Here is a 13,661-nt window from a genome sequence, read left to right on the forward strand (position 1 = left end):
AGCCGATCAATGATTCTCTCTCATCATTGATGTTTCTAGCTCTCTCTCCCTTCCCTTCCTCTCTGAAATCAATAAAAATATATTTTTTTAAAAAGACTGTCTTAATTTTACTGTGAGATAAATTATAAAAATCTCTAAGAAACATTCTATTTAACAGTAGTGTGTACATTAGTTTCAAAATTAATCATCTCAGCTGGTTCAAAATAGTTTTTCAAAATATTCATATCATAAGCTAATATAGATGAGCTGCCCTTCTAGGCCAAATTTTAGAAAAGAGAATTTTAATGTATGAGTTATTAAAGAAAAGAAAAAGTTGGCACTAGAAATTGAGAATGAAAGGACAGAAAATCCAGAAAAAGAGTCAGAAGTAGCTTTAAACTACATACCAAAACCTCCCACCTACCTTTATCACAGGCCCATATCGGCAGAAATGTCGTGTTAAATATTGATCCGACACATTTGCAGAAAGCCCATCTAACCACACGCAGTTTGTAGGCATGCTCTTTCCAAAACCCAGCTGAATATAAAAGGCGAAATTTCTGTCAGTAAAGTCACCAATTATTCAACTACAGAATTCTGAGAAAACCTGTCTTCTGTAGGAATCTCGTCAAAGCAACATCTCAAGTGGAAACCATTGGGTTATATCAAGTAAAAACTTACAAAAAAAGTAATCCTGCCTAAAGAAGCAAGTCTTAATTTAGATTATAGTATAACAGAATGAGAATGCAGAAATGTACCACCTTTAGGTTATCTAACAGTATTACTGAAAACTTAATGAGACATATGCAAAAAAACCAAAACACCTCCAAATCTTAAAAATCATAACAGTACAATAACTTACGCAAATTTCTTTACCTTAAGGCGGTTATTTCCAAGGTATTCCCCATCCATCTTCTTAATAGCCTTACAAACGCTGGCAATATCACAGTATTGCAAAAATGCATACTGAGGAACTCCATTAACTTTTTTAATATCAATATCCTGAAAAGGCCAATGGATACCACTTAATAATACAAAAAAGTAATCAGAAATTTATTTTCAACAAGAAAATAAATCAAAATAAACCAAGTCCATATGAGGTATATATTTCTCTAAATAGTCATATTCTCAAAAATAATTTTATTAGTTAAAATTGTACATCTTCATGAAACTATAAATTAGTCTAAAAACCTATATAACAGCATTTGTAATCACAAACCACGAAATCTTTCCCATGAATCTCTCTGCAGAAGACCAACTGCACTACAACTCAAAATTTGAAATTTATACTACCTGTTTTAAGAAAAATGTATGATAGTGAAGAAAAGTCAGCCTATTTTATGAAAACCTAAAAAATAATTCTGCAGTATCTGAAGGACTTACTAGGGACAGGCCATTTAAAATATACTATCTGGCCCTTGCTGGTTTGGCTCAGTGGATCAGCCTGTGGACTGAAGGGTCACAGGTTCAATTCTGGTCAAGGGCACATGCCTAGGTTGCGGGCTTGATCCCCAGTGGGGGGCATGCAGGAGGAAGCCAATCAATGATTCTCTCTCATCATTGATGTTTTTATCTCTCCCTTCCTCTAAAATCAATATATATTAAATAAATAAATAAATACTATCTGTGTTGGGGGTGGGTGGAGGAATTGAGCAAAAAAGGAAAAAATAAAAGAGAGAACTCATGGACATGGACAACAGTGTGATGATTGTGGGATGAAGAGGCAGAGGGGTGATGGAGGTGAAAGAGGGCACAGAGGGGATAATGGTGATGGAATAAATAAAAATAAAAGCTAAAATAATATTAATAATATTTGAGAAGAGTAAAAATAACAAAGAAATCAAGTTTTCAAAAGTGATTTAAAATATGCAATTCTAAAATAGAAGTCTCATTCTATCAGTATATCTCACTGAACCAAGCCTGGTGATTGATAAATATGGTAATGATCTCTCATATCCAATATGAATCCTATATAAAAAGAGATAATATGCAAATTAACCATCACTCCAACACACAAGAAGGCCGCCCCCATGTGGTCAAAGATGGCCGCCCCATGTGGACACAAGATGGCCGCCACAAGATGGCCGGCAGGGGAGGGCAGTTGTGGGCAATCAGGCCAGCAGGGGAGGAAAGTTGGGAGCGACCAGGCCTGCAGGGGAGGGGTAATCAGGGGGGAGACCAGGCCTACAGGGGAGGGCAGTTGGGGGCACCCAGGCCAGCAGGGGAGGGCAGTTAGGGGCAACCAGGCTGGCAAGGGAGGGCAGTAAGGGGCAATCGGGCTGACAGGGGAGCAGTTAGGTGTTGATCAGGCTGGCAGGCAGAAGTGGTTAGGGATAATCAGGCAGACAGCGGTTGGGAGCCAGCAGTCCTGGATTGTAAGAGGGATGTCTGACTGCCCGTTTAGGCCCAATCTGGTGGGATTGGGCCTAAACGGGCAGTCAGACATCCCTCAAGGGGTCCCAGACTGGAGAGGGTGCAGGCTGGGCTGAGGGACACACACACCCCACCCCTATGTAGGAATTTTGTGCACTGGGCCTCTAGTAGATATATAAATAACTAAATTACTTTGTGAAAATGCATCAGAACACCATCCCTGGATTAAAGAAAAACTCTATAAAGGAACACCACATCTCTTTGGAATGCTCAAAACCTATAGTCCCATTCAGACTGATCCTGCCTAGAGAAGGTAATGAAAAAGAACCTAGCTTACACAGGAGAATGGTCCAGAGAAACCAGACACTTGGAGGGCAAAACATTGACTTAAACAATAATCACCTGGACCATATATTGCAGAGTAAGTATTATGATTATCTAAGCCTCCTTAACAGTCACAAATCAATAATCAAAACCTGAAACAGCAAAATGAATGTATTTAAAAGCTGTATGGTGGGTCCTTTAAAAAAAAAAAACACACAATAATTTATACTCAAAATCATTGTAAGTAATGGTAAGCATTCACTTTGATTTTCACTATTAAGTAGAATGCAATAATAACCCAGGATAACTCTATTGAAGAGAAACAATCTCCAAAGAATATGGTGGGTAGACTTACTAACTACTAGGTTCTTTCTGGCTATAGCATAATCTATTATCAGACTATTTCCCCAAAGTTTGTGTTTCATTAAAATAGTGATAACCAAGAGCAATTGCAAACATGATGATATTATGGTTTCCAAAAAGAATACTGATATGTCCTCCTTAGTGAGAAGCATAGCTCTCAAACACAACTATTCTAATTTTAGCAACCTTGGTGATAAAAATGTGCCCATGTGTCCAAATAAAAGTTTTTATACCCCTCCAAAATTTAAAGTAGCATCTACATTTGAATAAAAGTATATCTGAAAGCTTTATCAATTCATAGACTCATGAATGCCAAGGCAGAAAAAGCTGAAGTTCAGATAGGAATGTGAACTCCAAGTCACTCATCTAGATAGGCAATAGAAATAGAATTAGAGTACAACACTACACACATAAAAAAATAAAAGAACTTTAAAAATCAAAATAATTTAGAGAAAGAGTAAGATGAATATTTTGCTGGCATATTTCTCTAAATATATTATCTCTGCTTTTTCTTTACTTTCTACCAACCACTTCATTCTCTTGCCCCACCCCCTCACCTCGAGTAAAATGAGGTTTAAATCAGCCATAGGCACAAATAATGTTTTAATCACAGGACTAGATTATGCCATTTAAAAAAAGGGGGGACCCCTCCCTCTGGCCAATTTGCTCAGTGGTTAGAACATTGGCCTGTGGACAGAAGAGCCGTGGGTTTCATTCCCAGTCAAGGGTATGTACCTCGGTTGCCTCCGTAGGGGTATATGCAGGAGGCAGCCAAATGATATATATCTCTCTCACATTGATGTTTCTCTCTCTCTCCCTCTCCTACCTCCCTCACACTCTCTCTAGAAATCAATGGAAAAAATATCTTCAGGTGAGGAAAATAAATGAATGAATGAATGAATGAATAAGTAAATAAATGGATCCTTTGCTTAGCGCATTAGTGTATAACAGTTATTTTTTCAATTGGTGTGTTATAAGAGGCACAATTAGTGTGCTGCAAGAATTTTTTTTATATGTTTTTTATTGATTTGAGAGAGAGAGAGAGAGGAAGGGAGAGAGAGAAACATCAATTCTGCCTCTAGCGAACCCTTACTAGATCTCTATCCCATGACCCAAACATGTGAGGAATCCAACCGGTGACCTTTTGGTACATGGGAGGACACTTAATCAAGTGAGCCACACTGGCCAGGGCTGCCATACAGTTTTTAAAACATGCAATACCTGCCTATTTAGTGAGCGGCACTGACCTCTTTTCCTTCAGATTGTCAAATTAAAAAATGACAACAGCTAATACAATAGTTGTTTGGTGTGAATGAATCAAAATTATTTTTTTGTGTGCTGCAGAATTTTAGTAATTAGTTTATGGATTCCATGAGATGAAAAAGGTTAAAAATTGCTGGTATATAAGATAGATGGATAGACAGACAAAAGGACACACACACATCTGAAAGATCAGTAAGAGCTATTCCTACCTATAACATTTTTAAACTCTGCAAAGTACAAATACACTAGGGCAACTTCTTTATTATTAATATAAAGAAAGTCTAAAAATTTTTAGAAGTAACTTCCCTATTTTTTCAATCACAAAACACAAAAGTACATCCCCCTATAAGGGAACAATGGGGGGGAAAAAGGGACATATGTAATACTTTAAACAATGCAGATTTTTAAAATTTTTTAATAAAATTAAAAACAAAAAACAGTATATCCCAAGAGCTGTAACCAAACTATGTTTTTAATAATCAAAATTTTTTTTAAAATAGGTTTTTATTGATTTCAGAGAGAGGAAGGGAGAGGGAAAGAGAAATAGAAACATCAATGATGACAGAGAATCATTGATCAGCTGCCTCTTGCACGCCCCACACTGGGGATCAAGCTCGAAACCCAGGCATGTGTCCTGACGGGAAATCAAACCAAATCAAACCGTGACCTCCTGGTTCATGGGCCGATGCTCAACCACTGAGCCACACCAGCCAGGCCAAACTATTTTCACTATAAACTGACTCAAGTTTTGAGCCATAGGGAACAGAAAAACCCTTCTACTCCTAAACCTAGCTATGACTTGCCTAATATAAAAAGTGATTCTAATTAAAATTTCAAAATAGAAATGAGCTTCCAGCATGATATCCATGTTCTAGTAATCCCAAGGTACTTTCTGATGAGCACCGTAGTAACACAATAATCATACACTATTCTGATTCTTTCTTACAAATATATTTTCTCTTCCAGATTTCCCTTTCAATCCACAGGACTAGAGATGACACTGAAACAGCACCCAATAGAAAAAGGAAGATAGAAAAACTGGATAGGAAAATATATATGTAAACAAAATAAAGAGAAATATACATTACGCATTTTTACATACATACATAAATACTCTCCAATGGGTTTTGCTAGATCATGTTTTAGCAAGAGTTAAAAACACATAGGACAAATTAAAAAAACATTCATTACACCATCTAAATATTATCTTTCCAAATATAAATCTGTAACTTTGCTTTGTCTTATGAAAAAGACCTAAAACTGTTTTTATTGTAAAAAGCAACATACCACAATTTCACCAAAGCGCTGGAAGATGTTTCGCAGATCATGGTAAGTAGTGGTTTTTTCAAGGTTGCCAATAAAGAGGGTTCTTGTTGCTTTGGGATGAAATTCATCTATCCTTTCATCCAAAGGGCGAAATTCATTTTCACTTTCTGTTTCTATAAGTGGGATGGGGGCAGAGTAAAAAGAGAAGAGAGTGTTTTGATGTGTATTTATATATCATAGGGGGAAATCTACATTTAAGAAAATAAATCTCTGAAACATTGGGCTTGGGTACTCATACAATCTGAAAAATTATACACACCTTCAGAAATGGCTCTTATTAACGCCAAAGTAAAAGAAGAATACAAAGGCTAACGAACTTGTCCCAAAAGTAGGGGGAAGTAACACTTTGATTTTTCAAATAGGAAAGTGGACGGAATTTCAATCTGCAAGTTGATTTGTTTGAAAAAATAATCGCTTAACACAGAAATATATTTTAAACCCCAGGAAAAATGATAATTATTTTAGCCTAATCTTAAGTTCCAAAATTATGTTGCAGGCTCTCAATGTGGAGTATAAACTATACATAAAAATCAGCTGAAATCAGTCCAGCTTCATTATTTAATTTACTTTCAACATTTTATGAAATACTTAAGATTTTACATTTGTCATACTAATCATAATCAACACAACCCAAATGCCTGTCTCAATGCAGCAAATTTTAGATACAAGAATAATACTTGCATGGTAACGGACTGAAACAACACTTATGAAATATCTTCTTTTGGTGTTGTACAGACCTCAATGACAACTAGAAAAAGACTAAATGACTCTTCAGGTTTCTATTTCTTATGATCAAAAGCCCTTATTTAATGTCCAATTCCAAGAGGTGCTTGACCTAAAGAAGAAATCAGCTCCATACATTTCAATACAAAACATTTATGACAAATCATCCAACAGCAGAATTCCAACCAAGTCTCTATACTCAAATTTGATTGCTTTCAAATATCCCATTAAACAGGTGTTTCATGTTGTCCCATCTTGAAAAGGTAGCTTCAGCTTTCCTATGCTTGAAATTAACCAAACTTCTCAAAATCTTCACTGGTAGGTGATTAAAACCCAATTACATCCTGGGTTTTAGGTAAATGTTTTAGATAAAATATTTTTTTACTGTAAAAATCTCGAGCCAGTCCCACCACTTGGATATCAGTTAATCAGCTCTCAATAATGACCCTAAATTAGATCCTCACTACTTATATAAGATCCTCACTAATTATATATGTCAGTTCCTCAAGAATAGATGACATTCTAAATATAGTTCCAAATGTGTTAAATAAGAACTGCTCTTAACCCAGTATAACTTAGGGCAGTATCTCAAAACTGGCAGAGAAGTGGGAACATGAAGACATAACCTATAAATCTCTTGAAAAGATAATATTCCTCTGAATTAGTGTTTTATCACAAAATTATGCACATTTTACATTATTCACTCTAACACCTCTGTGCCTGTTTTAATACACAAATAACATTCTTTTCAGGAATATTATTTTTCCTCTTAATTGTCTAATAAAGTAAGTAACTAAGAAAATGAGCTATGTTTACCTTATAAATTCAAAGCTCAAAGTTTAGTCTTAAAGTTCATCTCAGCTACATAATAGGACTGTATAATTTTAACATTTCTATTCATTCCTTTACAAATTTACTCACAAGATGCCTTAAATTAGGGGTTCCCAAACATGCATATGTGAATTCTGAACCAGCAAGCTGGTGTAGGGTCCAAGAGTCTGCATTTTAAACAAGCACTGCAGGTGATTCTAAACTGGAGAAACATTGGCCCCAGCCATGCCTGAGAAGACTTCCTGCCCTACAATAGGCCTTTCAGGTAAGTTCAAGCTAATAAAATGACCCCTTGAAATTCTCAATGGGTCACACTAAGCCCTGCTTTTCTGTCACTATCTTTAAGGTCGTGGAAGATAGAATAACAGATCCAATTGTGCTGGGCATAATGGAAATAAAACTGGTCTAACTAGCCCCTCAAATCCATACAACAAGTAGTTTATTTTCAAATTTAATTTAGGATAATTCTGTTGTTATTCTCCTAGGAACTATTTCCTTATCTCAATCAAGTTAATCCTTTTGGGAAAGCAGGACGCAATAAGGGGCTAAACTCTGCCTTTCAGTCACTCCTGTTAAAAGTCAGCATTTCTGCCCTGGCTGGCTAGCTCAATTGGTAAGAGCGTTGTCCTGACATGCAAGATTGTGGGTTCAATCCCTGGTCAGGGCACATACAAGAAGCAACCAATAAATCAGTCCAAAAAAAAAAATTTAAGTCAGCATTCCTCCCTTATAGAAACAACAATTTTTACCCTCCCTAACTAAAACAACATAGTTTATTAAGCTGAACAATAAATAAAGCTGGATTAGTATCCACATTTAGGATAGTATGCTGCTGTTTCATGGGCTGGAATACAAATTACACAAATTCCTTTTCTCTTACCTGGCCCTATCCATGCTGTTACTTCAATCTGCATGCCAAAAAAAAGTTTTCCTTTTGATGCAGTCAATGCTTTTTCTTGGTCCTCTTGCTGTCGAAAGAATACCAGGCCATACCTCTCTTCTGAAGCTCCATGTATTTGCACTGAAGTCACCTTTCCAAATTTCTTAAATTCATGGAAAAGGCCATCTTTAAGGCTTGTATCTAAATCCCCAAATAAAAACAAGTTGCTTATTTTTCTAATTTAGTTACAACTCATTAAGTAAGATACTAAATTATTAGCCTGATTTTTAACCTAAGTTTTGTTAGCATTAAAACATTATGTTTTCAAACACAATAACTCTAAAAAGCATTTTGGAGATTACTGTAAAATTCTGAAATAAACTGAGTATTAGAAGATTTTTTTTTTTTTTAATCTGGAGTATAGTGTAAGAAGAGTTCATTTTGCTACTCCTACTTTTGGTTATGTTTAAAACTTTCGCCCGGCTGGTGTGGCTCAGTGATTGAGCATCAACCTATGAGCCAGGAGGTCACAGTTCAATTCCTACTCACGGCACATGCCTGGGTTGCAGGGTCGATCCCCAGTGGGGTGCATACAGGAGGTAGCCAAGCAATGATTCTTTTTTATCATTGATCTTTCTATTTCTCTCTCCCTTTCCATTCCTCATTGATCTATTTCTCCCTCCCTCTCTGAAATCAATAAAAAATATTTTTAAAACTTTCATAATAAAAACTTTACATACATGAAAACAACATATAAAACTTTTAAAGATTTTAAAAAGAAAACCATACTTCTAGCTTCCCAAGCATCGTGTCAATGATAAAAAATGTGTGGGAAGTGGCATGCAACATCCTAAACAACTTTCAGGCATTTTACAGATGAATCATGCCATCTGGGGGTCCTGTGTTAATTTGCTTCATCAGAAGAATCAAGATTATATAAAAAGACAAGCCAATTTTATCCTTGTCTATTCCTAAATTACCAAGTAATCTAAATCAAAAGATCAACATTTGTGTCTCAATATCTCTATTCACAAACCTGGTATGCAGATTTTATAGGCTGTTTTATTTTATTTTATTTTTTAGAGGAAGGGAGGAGGACAGAGAGATAGAAACAATAATGATGAGAGAGAATCACTGATTGGCTGCCTCATGCATGCCCACACTGGGGATCAAGCCAGCAACCCAGGCACATGACCTGACCAGGAATCGAACTGTGACGACCTGGTTCATAGTTCGACACTAAGCCACACCAGTGGGGCTATAGGCTGTTTTAATAAGTAATTTAAGTAATCACTGAAATGCACTTAGCCAAGAAATACTTAGTTTGGTCTTTTTCGTTTTGACCATACATATGTTGTTTACATAGGTAATATGCCTAATGTAGGAGTAACAGTATTATTATTGTCAATTTAAAATACCAGGAGTAAAGGAAAGACTACAGTATAGCTTTTCACTAGACTTTTCCATTATTCATGATTTTCCTCATTTAAACTCTTAATATTTTTTAAAATATATTTTTGTTGATTTCAGAGAGGAAGAGAGAGGCAGAGAGATAGAAACATTGATGATGATGAGAGAGAACCATTGATTGGCTGCCTCCTGCACGCCCCTACTGGGGATCAAGACAGCAACCCAGGCATATGTGCTGACCGAGAATTGAACTGTAACTTCCTGGTTCATAGGTTGACTCTCAATCACTGAGCCATGCCAGCCAGGCAAACTCTTAATTTTTTGAAATGGGTTTCCTATCATAATTTTATGTCTAAAGTTATTTCACATAACATAGGACTCCAGAGCAATATAATAAATCTAACTAAAAATAGTATTTCTACATTTTCATCATAACAAATTTCCCCTAATATTAAAATATTTAATCCAGCCTAGACACTAGGCTGGATTAAATATGTAACAACCTAGACACTACATAAAATTATAATAATCACTTGCTTTTTCTTACATGGCATTAGATGTTAATGAACCACAAGAATAAAGCTTGTGTGCAGGAGGGGAAGAGTTAGAGGGATGGAGCAAAGTAAAAAAAAAAAAAAAAGAGAGAGAGAGAGAACTCATGGACATGGACAACAATGTAATGATTGGGAGGGGGGAGTGGAGTAAGAGGGCATAGCGGAAATAAATGGTGATGAAAAACAAAATTTTTTTAAAAAGCTTGCTATGCCTGGCCATTGTTGCTCAGTGGTTGCACACTGACCCATGAACCAGGAGGTCATGTATGATTCTCAGTCAGGGCACATGCTGGGGTTTCTCGCACAGTCCCCGGTAGGAGGCATGCAGGAGGCAGCCAATCAAAGATACTCTCTCATCGTTTATGTTTCTCCCTCTCTCTCTCTCCCTTCCGCTCTCTGAAATCAATTTTTTAAAAAACCACCATAAAAAAAAAGCTTGTTGTCACAACGAAGTATAGAATTCAAGTTGCTTAGTCTCTCATTCCCCAACAGCAACAGAGAGAAAAGTATAGTTTTTACCTGTAGAGCGTACTGGAAGATTCTGAACTTTGATCCCAAAACTTTTACGGGGCTCATCTTTTTCCAGGGATGAAAGCAACTGGGAAGTGGGTGCGGGGACTGCTGCAGATTGAACTGACCGGGCTGGAGAGTCATCACTTGAACTACTGCTAGAATCAGTGCTGCAGAAGGGCAAAAAAAACTTCAGTGAGAAGAGAAACAAAATCCTGTAGCATATAAAACTTCTTAGAATCAACAAGTGGCAACAATTAAAAGGTCTAAACTTTAGGTCTGAGACTTTAGGATGCCCTACCTTATCCACATCCATTTCATACTGTACCTTCAGAGATAGCAGAACACAGCAAACAGTGGCCTGGCAATGTGGAGGCAAAATAAACAATCTTTTACACTACCACATGCCACCTAAAGGCAAATGTTTCATTCTTGAGTGCAAAATTTGAATAATTTTTCCAAGTAAATAAGACTAATGAACACAATTCACTTAAGCGTCATAATAATAATAGAATAGGGGATATATGGGTTATTGATTCAGAGACATCAATTCCAAATCTTAGCTTAGACATACAGCAGGTACTCTTGGACAAGTCATTTAAGCTCTTACTAAAGCCTCAGTTTACACATCTGTAAAACAGAAATAATAATAATAGTATCTATCTCATAGTTAGGAATTAAATAAAATAACCCACAGGTTGCCCTGGCTGGCATGGGTCGGTGGTTAGAGCATCGGCACACACACAAAGGGTCTTGGGTTCGATTCCCAGACAAGCAAGGGCACATAGCTGGGTTGCAGGTTCCATCCTCAGCCCCAGTTGGGGTGCATACTGGAGACAACCAATCGATGTGTCTCACATCAATGTTTCTCTCTCTCCCTCTTTCTCTCTCTCTCTCCCTCTCTCCCTCCCTCCTTTCCACTCTTTCTAAAAATAAAAATCAATGGGAAAAATATCCTCGGGTGAGGATTAACAAAAATAAAATAAAAGTAATAACCCATAGGCTTAGAGAGTTTGGAATATGACAGCATTCAATAATGAAGTAGCACTGCTCTATTACTATTACTACTACCACTACACCTCATGCATAAATTAATTTTTAGGAAAATATCCAAAATAATTTCCCAGGTAATTTTAATTTTAAAAATTTTTGAAGGTGTAATAAAGAAATATTATGTGAGTTACTTGAGTCTTACTAGTTTAGGATCTTTGTGAATAATGTGAAAAATCAAAGTCAATGAAATTGATTACTCTCTTCAATTTAATACAATCCTCAAATGGGAAGACAACTGAAAGACAAAGAAAAAATATTACCAACATGGTCAGATCAAGAGAGAGCTATTTAAGCAAGCTTATTATGCCTAAAAACTAAATGAGGAATATAAAATTCTCTTTAGGCCCTAGCTAGTTTGGCTCAGTGGATACAGTGTCAGTCTGTGGACTGAAGGGTCCTAGGTTCGATTCTGGTCAAGGGCACATGCCCAGGTTGCAGGCTCAATCCCCAGTAGGCAGGAGGCAGCTGATCAATGACTCTCATCATTGATGTTTCTCTCTCCCTCTCCCCTGCTCTCTGAAATCAATAAAAATATATTTAAAATAAATAAATAATAAAATTCTCTTTAGTGCTGGATGTGCATGACTGCAGTGGTTTTAAGTTCTTTCATAGCCTTCTCAAATAGATTAATAAAAAGCTATTTACAGGTTTCTGAAATTTTGCTTCATACTCACACCTTCCTGTTGTGGAAGACTTATCTCTATATAACTCTGAAAGGTTAACCCATTTCTTAAAAATATGTTTGGTTTCAAATATATTGATTTTAGAGAGAAAGGAAGAGAGAGGAATATAGAGATAGAAACATTGATGAAAGAGAGACATGGATCAGCTGCCTCCCGTACATCCCCCACCAGGGATCAAGCCCGCAACCCGGGCATGTGCCCTGACCAGAAAATAACAGGGTTCATGGGTTGACGCTCAACCACTGAGTCATACCAGCCAGGTGCTTAAACACACTTGGTAGAGAAAAGACTTGATAGTTTTATCATTGGTACTAAGACTACAGCTCTCATATCCAAGACCATCTTTAAGCCAGTCTGATTAATAAATCCAACCCTAGGATCTGAGACAAATTTGCTACTGCTTTTTTAAAAAAATAAATATTTTAAGAACACAAGGTGTTATAACTGAGCACTCACATAGCATTTTTATTTAGCTTTCACGTGCTAAGACATAAAAATAAAAACTTAATGAGGTTATCAGATCTTTCTGCAGTTTGAAACATAGGGAAATAAACCTATGCCAGTGAGGGCAAAAGGAGGTATGTGAGCTCCTAAATACAAACTACTAGGAATAAAAGCCTCCAGATAGAACAAATCACTGACAGGCCTCCTATAAATGAAAGGGCTTCAATTTTCCCTTCTATATAAAAAATTTTTTTCCTGGATCATTCAACAAAAGTAGTGTTACTAGTACTAAGTGAATAGAATACTATATTTTCATTCAAATTAAAGGTTAACAAAATTAATATTCTGTTTTAATACAGGAGAAAATGTTTGTTATATGTACTAAGTACTTCAACCAATACAAGATTATTCACAAGGCCACCAAATGACTACAGTATAGAATGTTATACTTAATTCCAATGAATAAAATAACCATTAAGGAAATTTCTTTAATAACAATGGTACCAATATTATATACATCAAAATCCCTTAGCAATAGTGGATAAATAAACAAACAAATAAGAGCAAAATTTCTGGCTTTTGATATGATTAATGAGACAACAAAAACAAAGTTCGGTAAAAGTCTGTAATATAAAAATGGAGGAAGCCCGGCCTGTGCGGCTCAGTGGTTGAGCGTCAACCTATGAATCAGAAGGTCACATTTCGATTCCCAGTCAGAGCACATGCCCAGGTTGCGGGCTCAGTCCTCAATAAGGGGCGTGCAGGAGGTAGCCAATCGATGATTCTCTCTCATTACTGATGTTTCCATCTCTCTCTCCCTCCCCTTCCTCTCTAAAATCAATAAAAATATATTAACAAAAAGTAATGGAGGAAGGTGATCAATCAACGATAACAATAATTTTTGAGGACAAAATTGTCATAGTCCTAGCTGGTTTTGCTCAGTGA

The 13,661-nt window shown here is 36.4% G+C and overlaps 1 protein-coding gene across 1 annotated transcript in view; it reads right to left on the reverse strand.

The window, feature by feature from the left end:
• SPEN (spen family transcriptional repressor) overlaps positions 1-13,661 on the reverse strand; it is an 86,426-nt gene that overhangs the window by 17,666 nt on the left and 55,099 nt on the right. Inside the window, exons 4-8 of the mRNA XM_079777530.1 lie at positions 10,546-10,706; positions 8,063-8,263; positions 5,590-5,741; positions 856-981; positions 404-517 (exon numbers count right to left, since the gene is read on the reverse strand). Coding sequence (XP_079633656.1) covers positions 404-517; positions 856-981; positions 5,590-5,741; positions 8,063-8,263; positions 10,546-10,706 — 754 coding nt within the window. The remainder of the gene's footprint in view (positions 1-403; positions 518-855; positions 982-5,589; positions 5,742-8,062; positions 8,264-10,545; positions 10,707-13,661) is intronic.

This window comes from Cnephaeus nilssonii (genome assembly GCF_951640355.1).
Source record: "Cnephaeus nilssonii genome assembly, chromosome: 7".
Lineage (NCBI taxonomy): Eukaryota > Metazoa > Chordata > Mammalia > Chiroptera > Vespertilionidae > Cnephaeus > Cnephaeus nilssonii.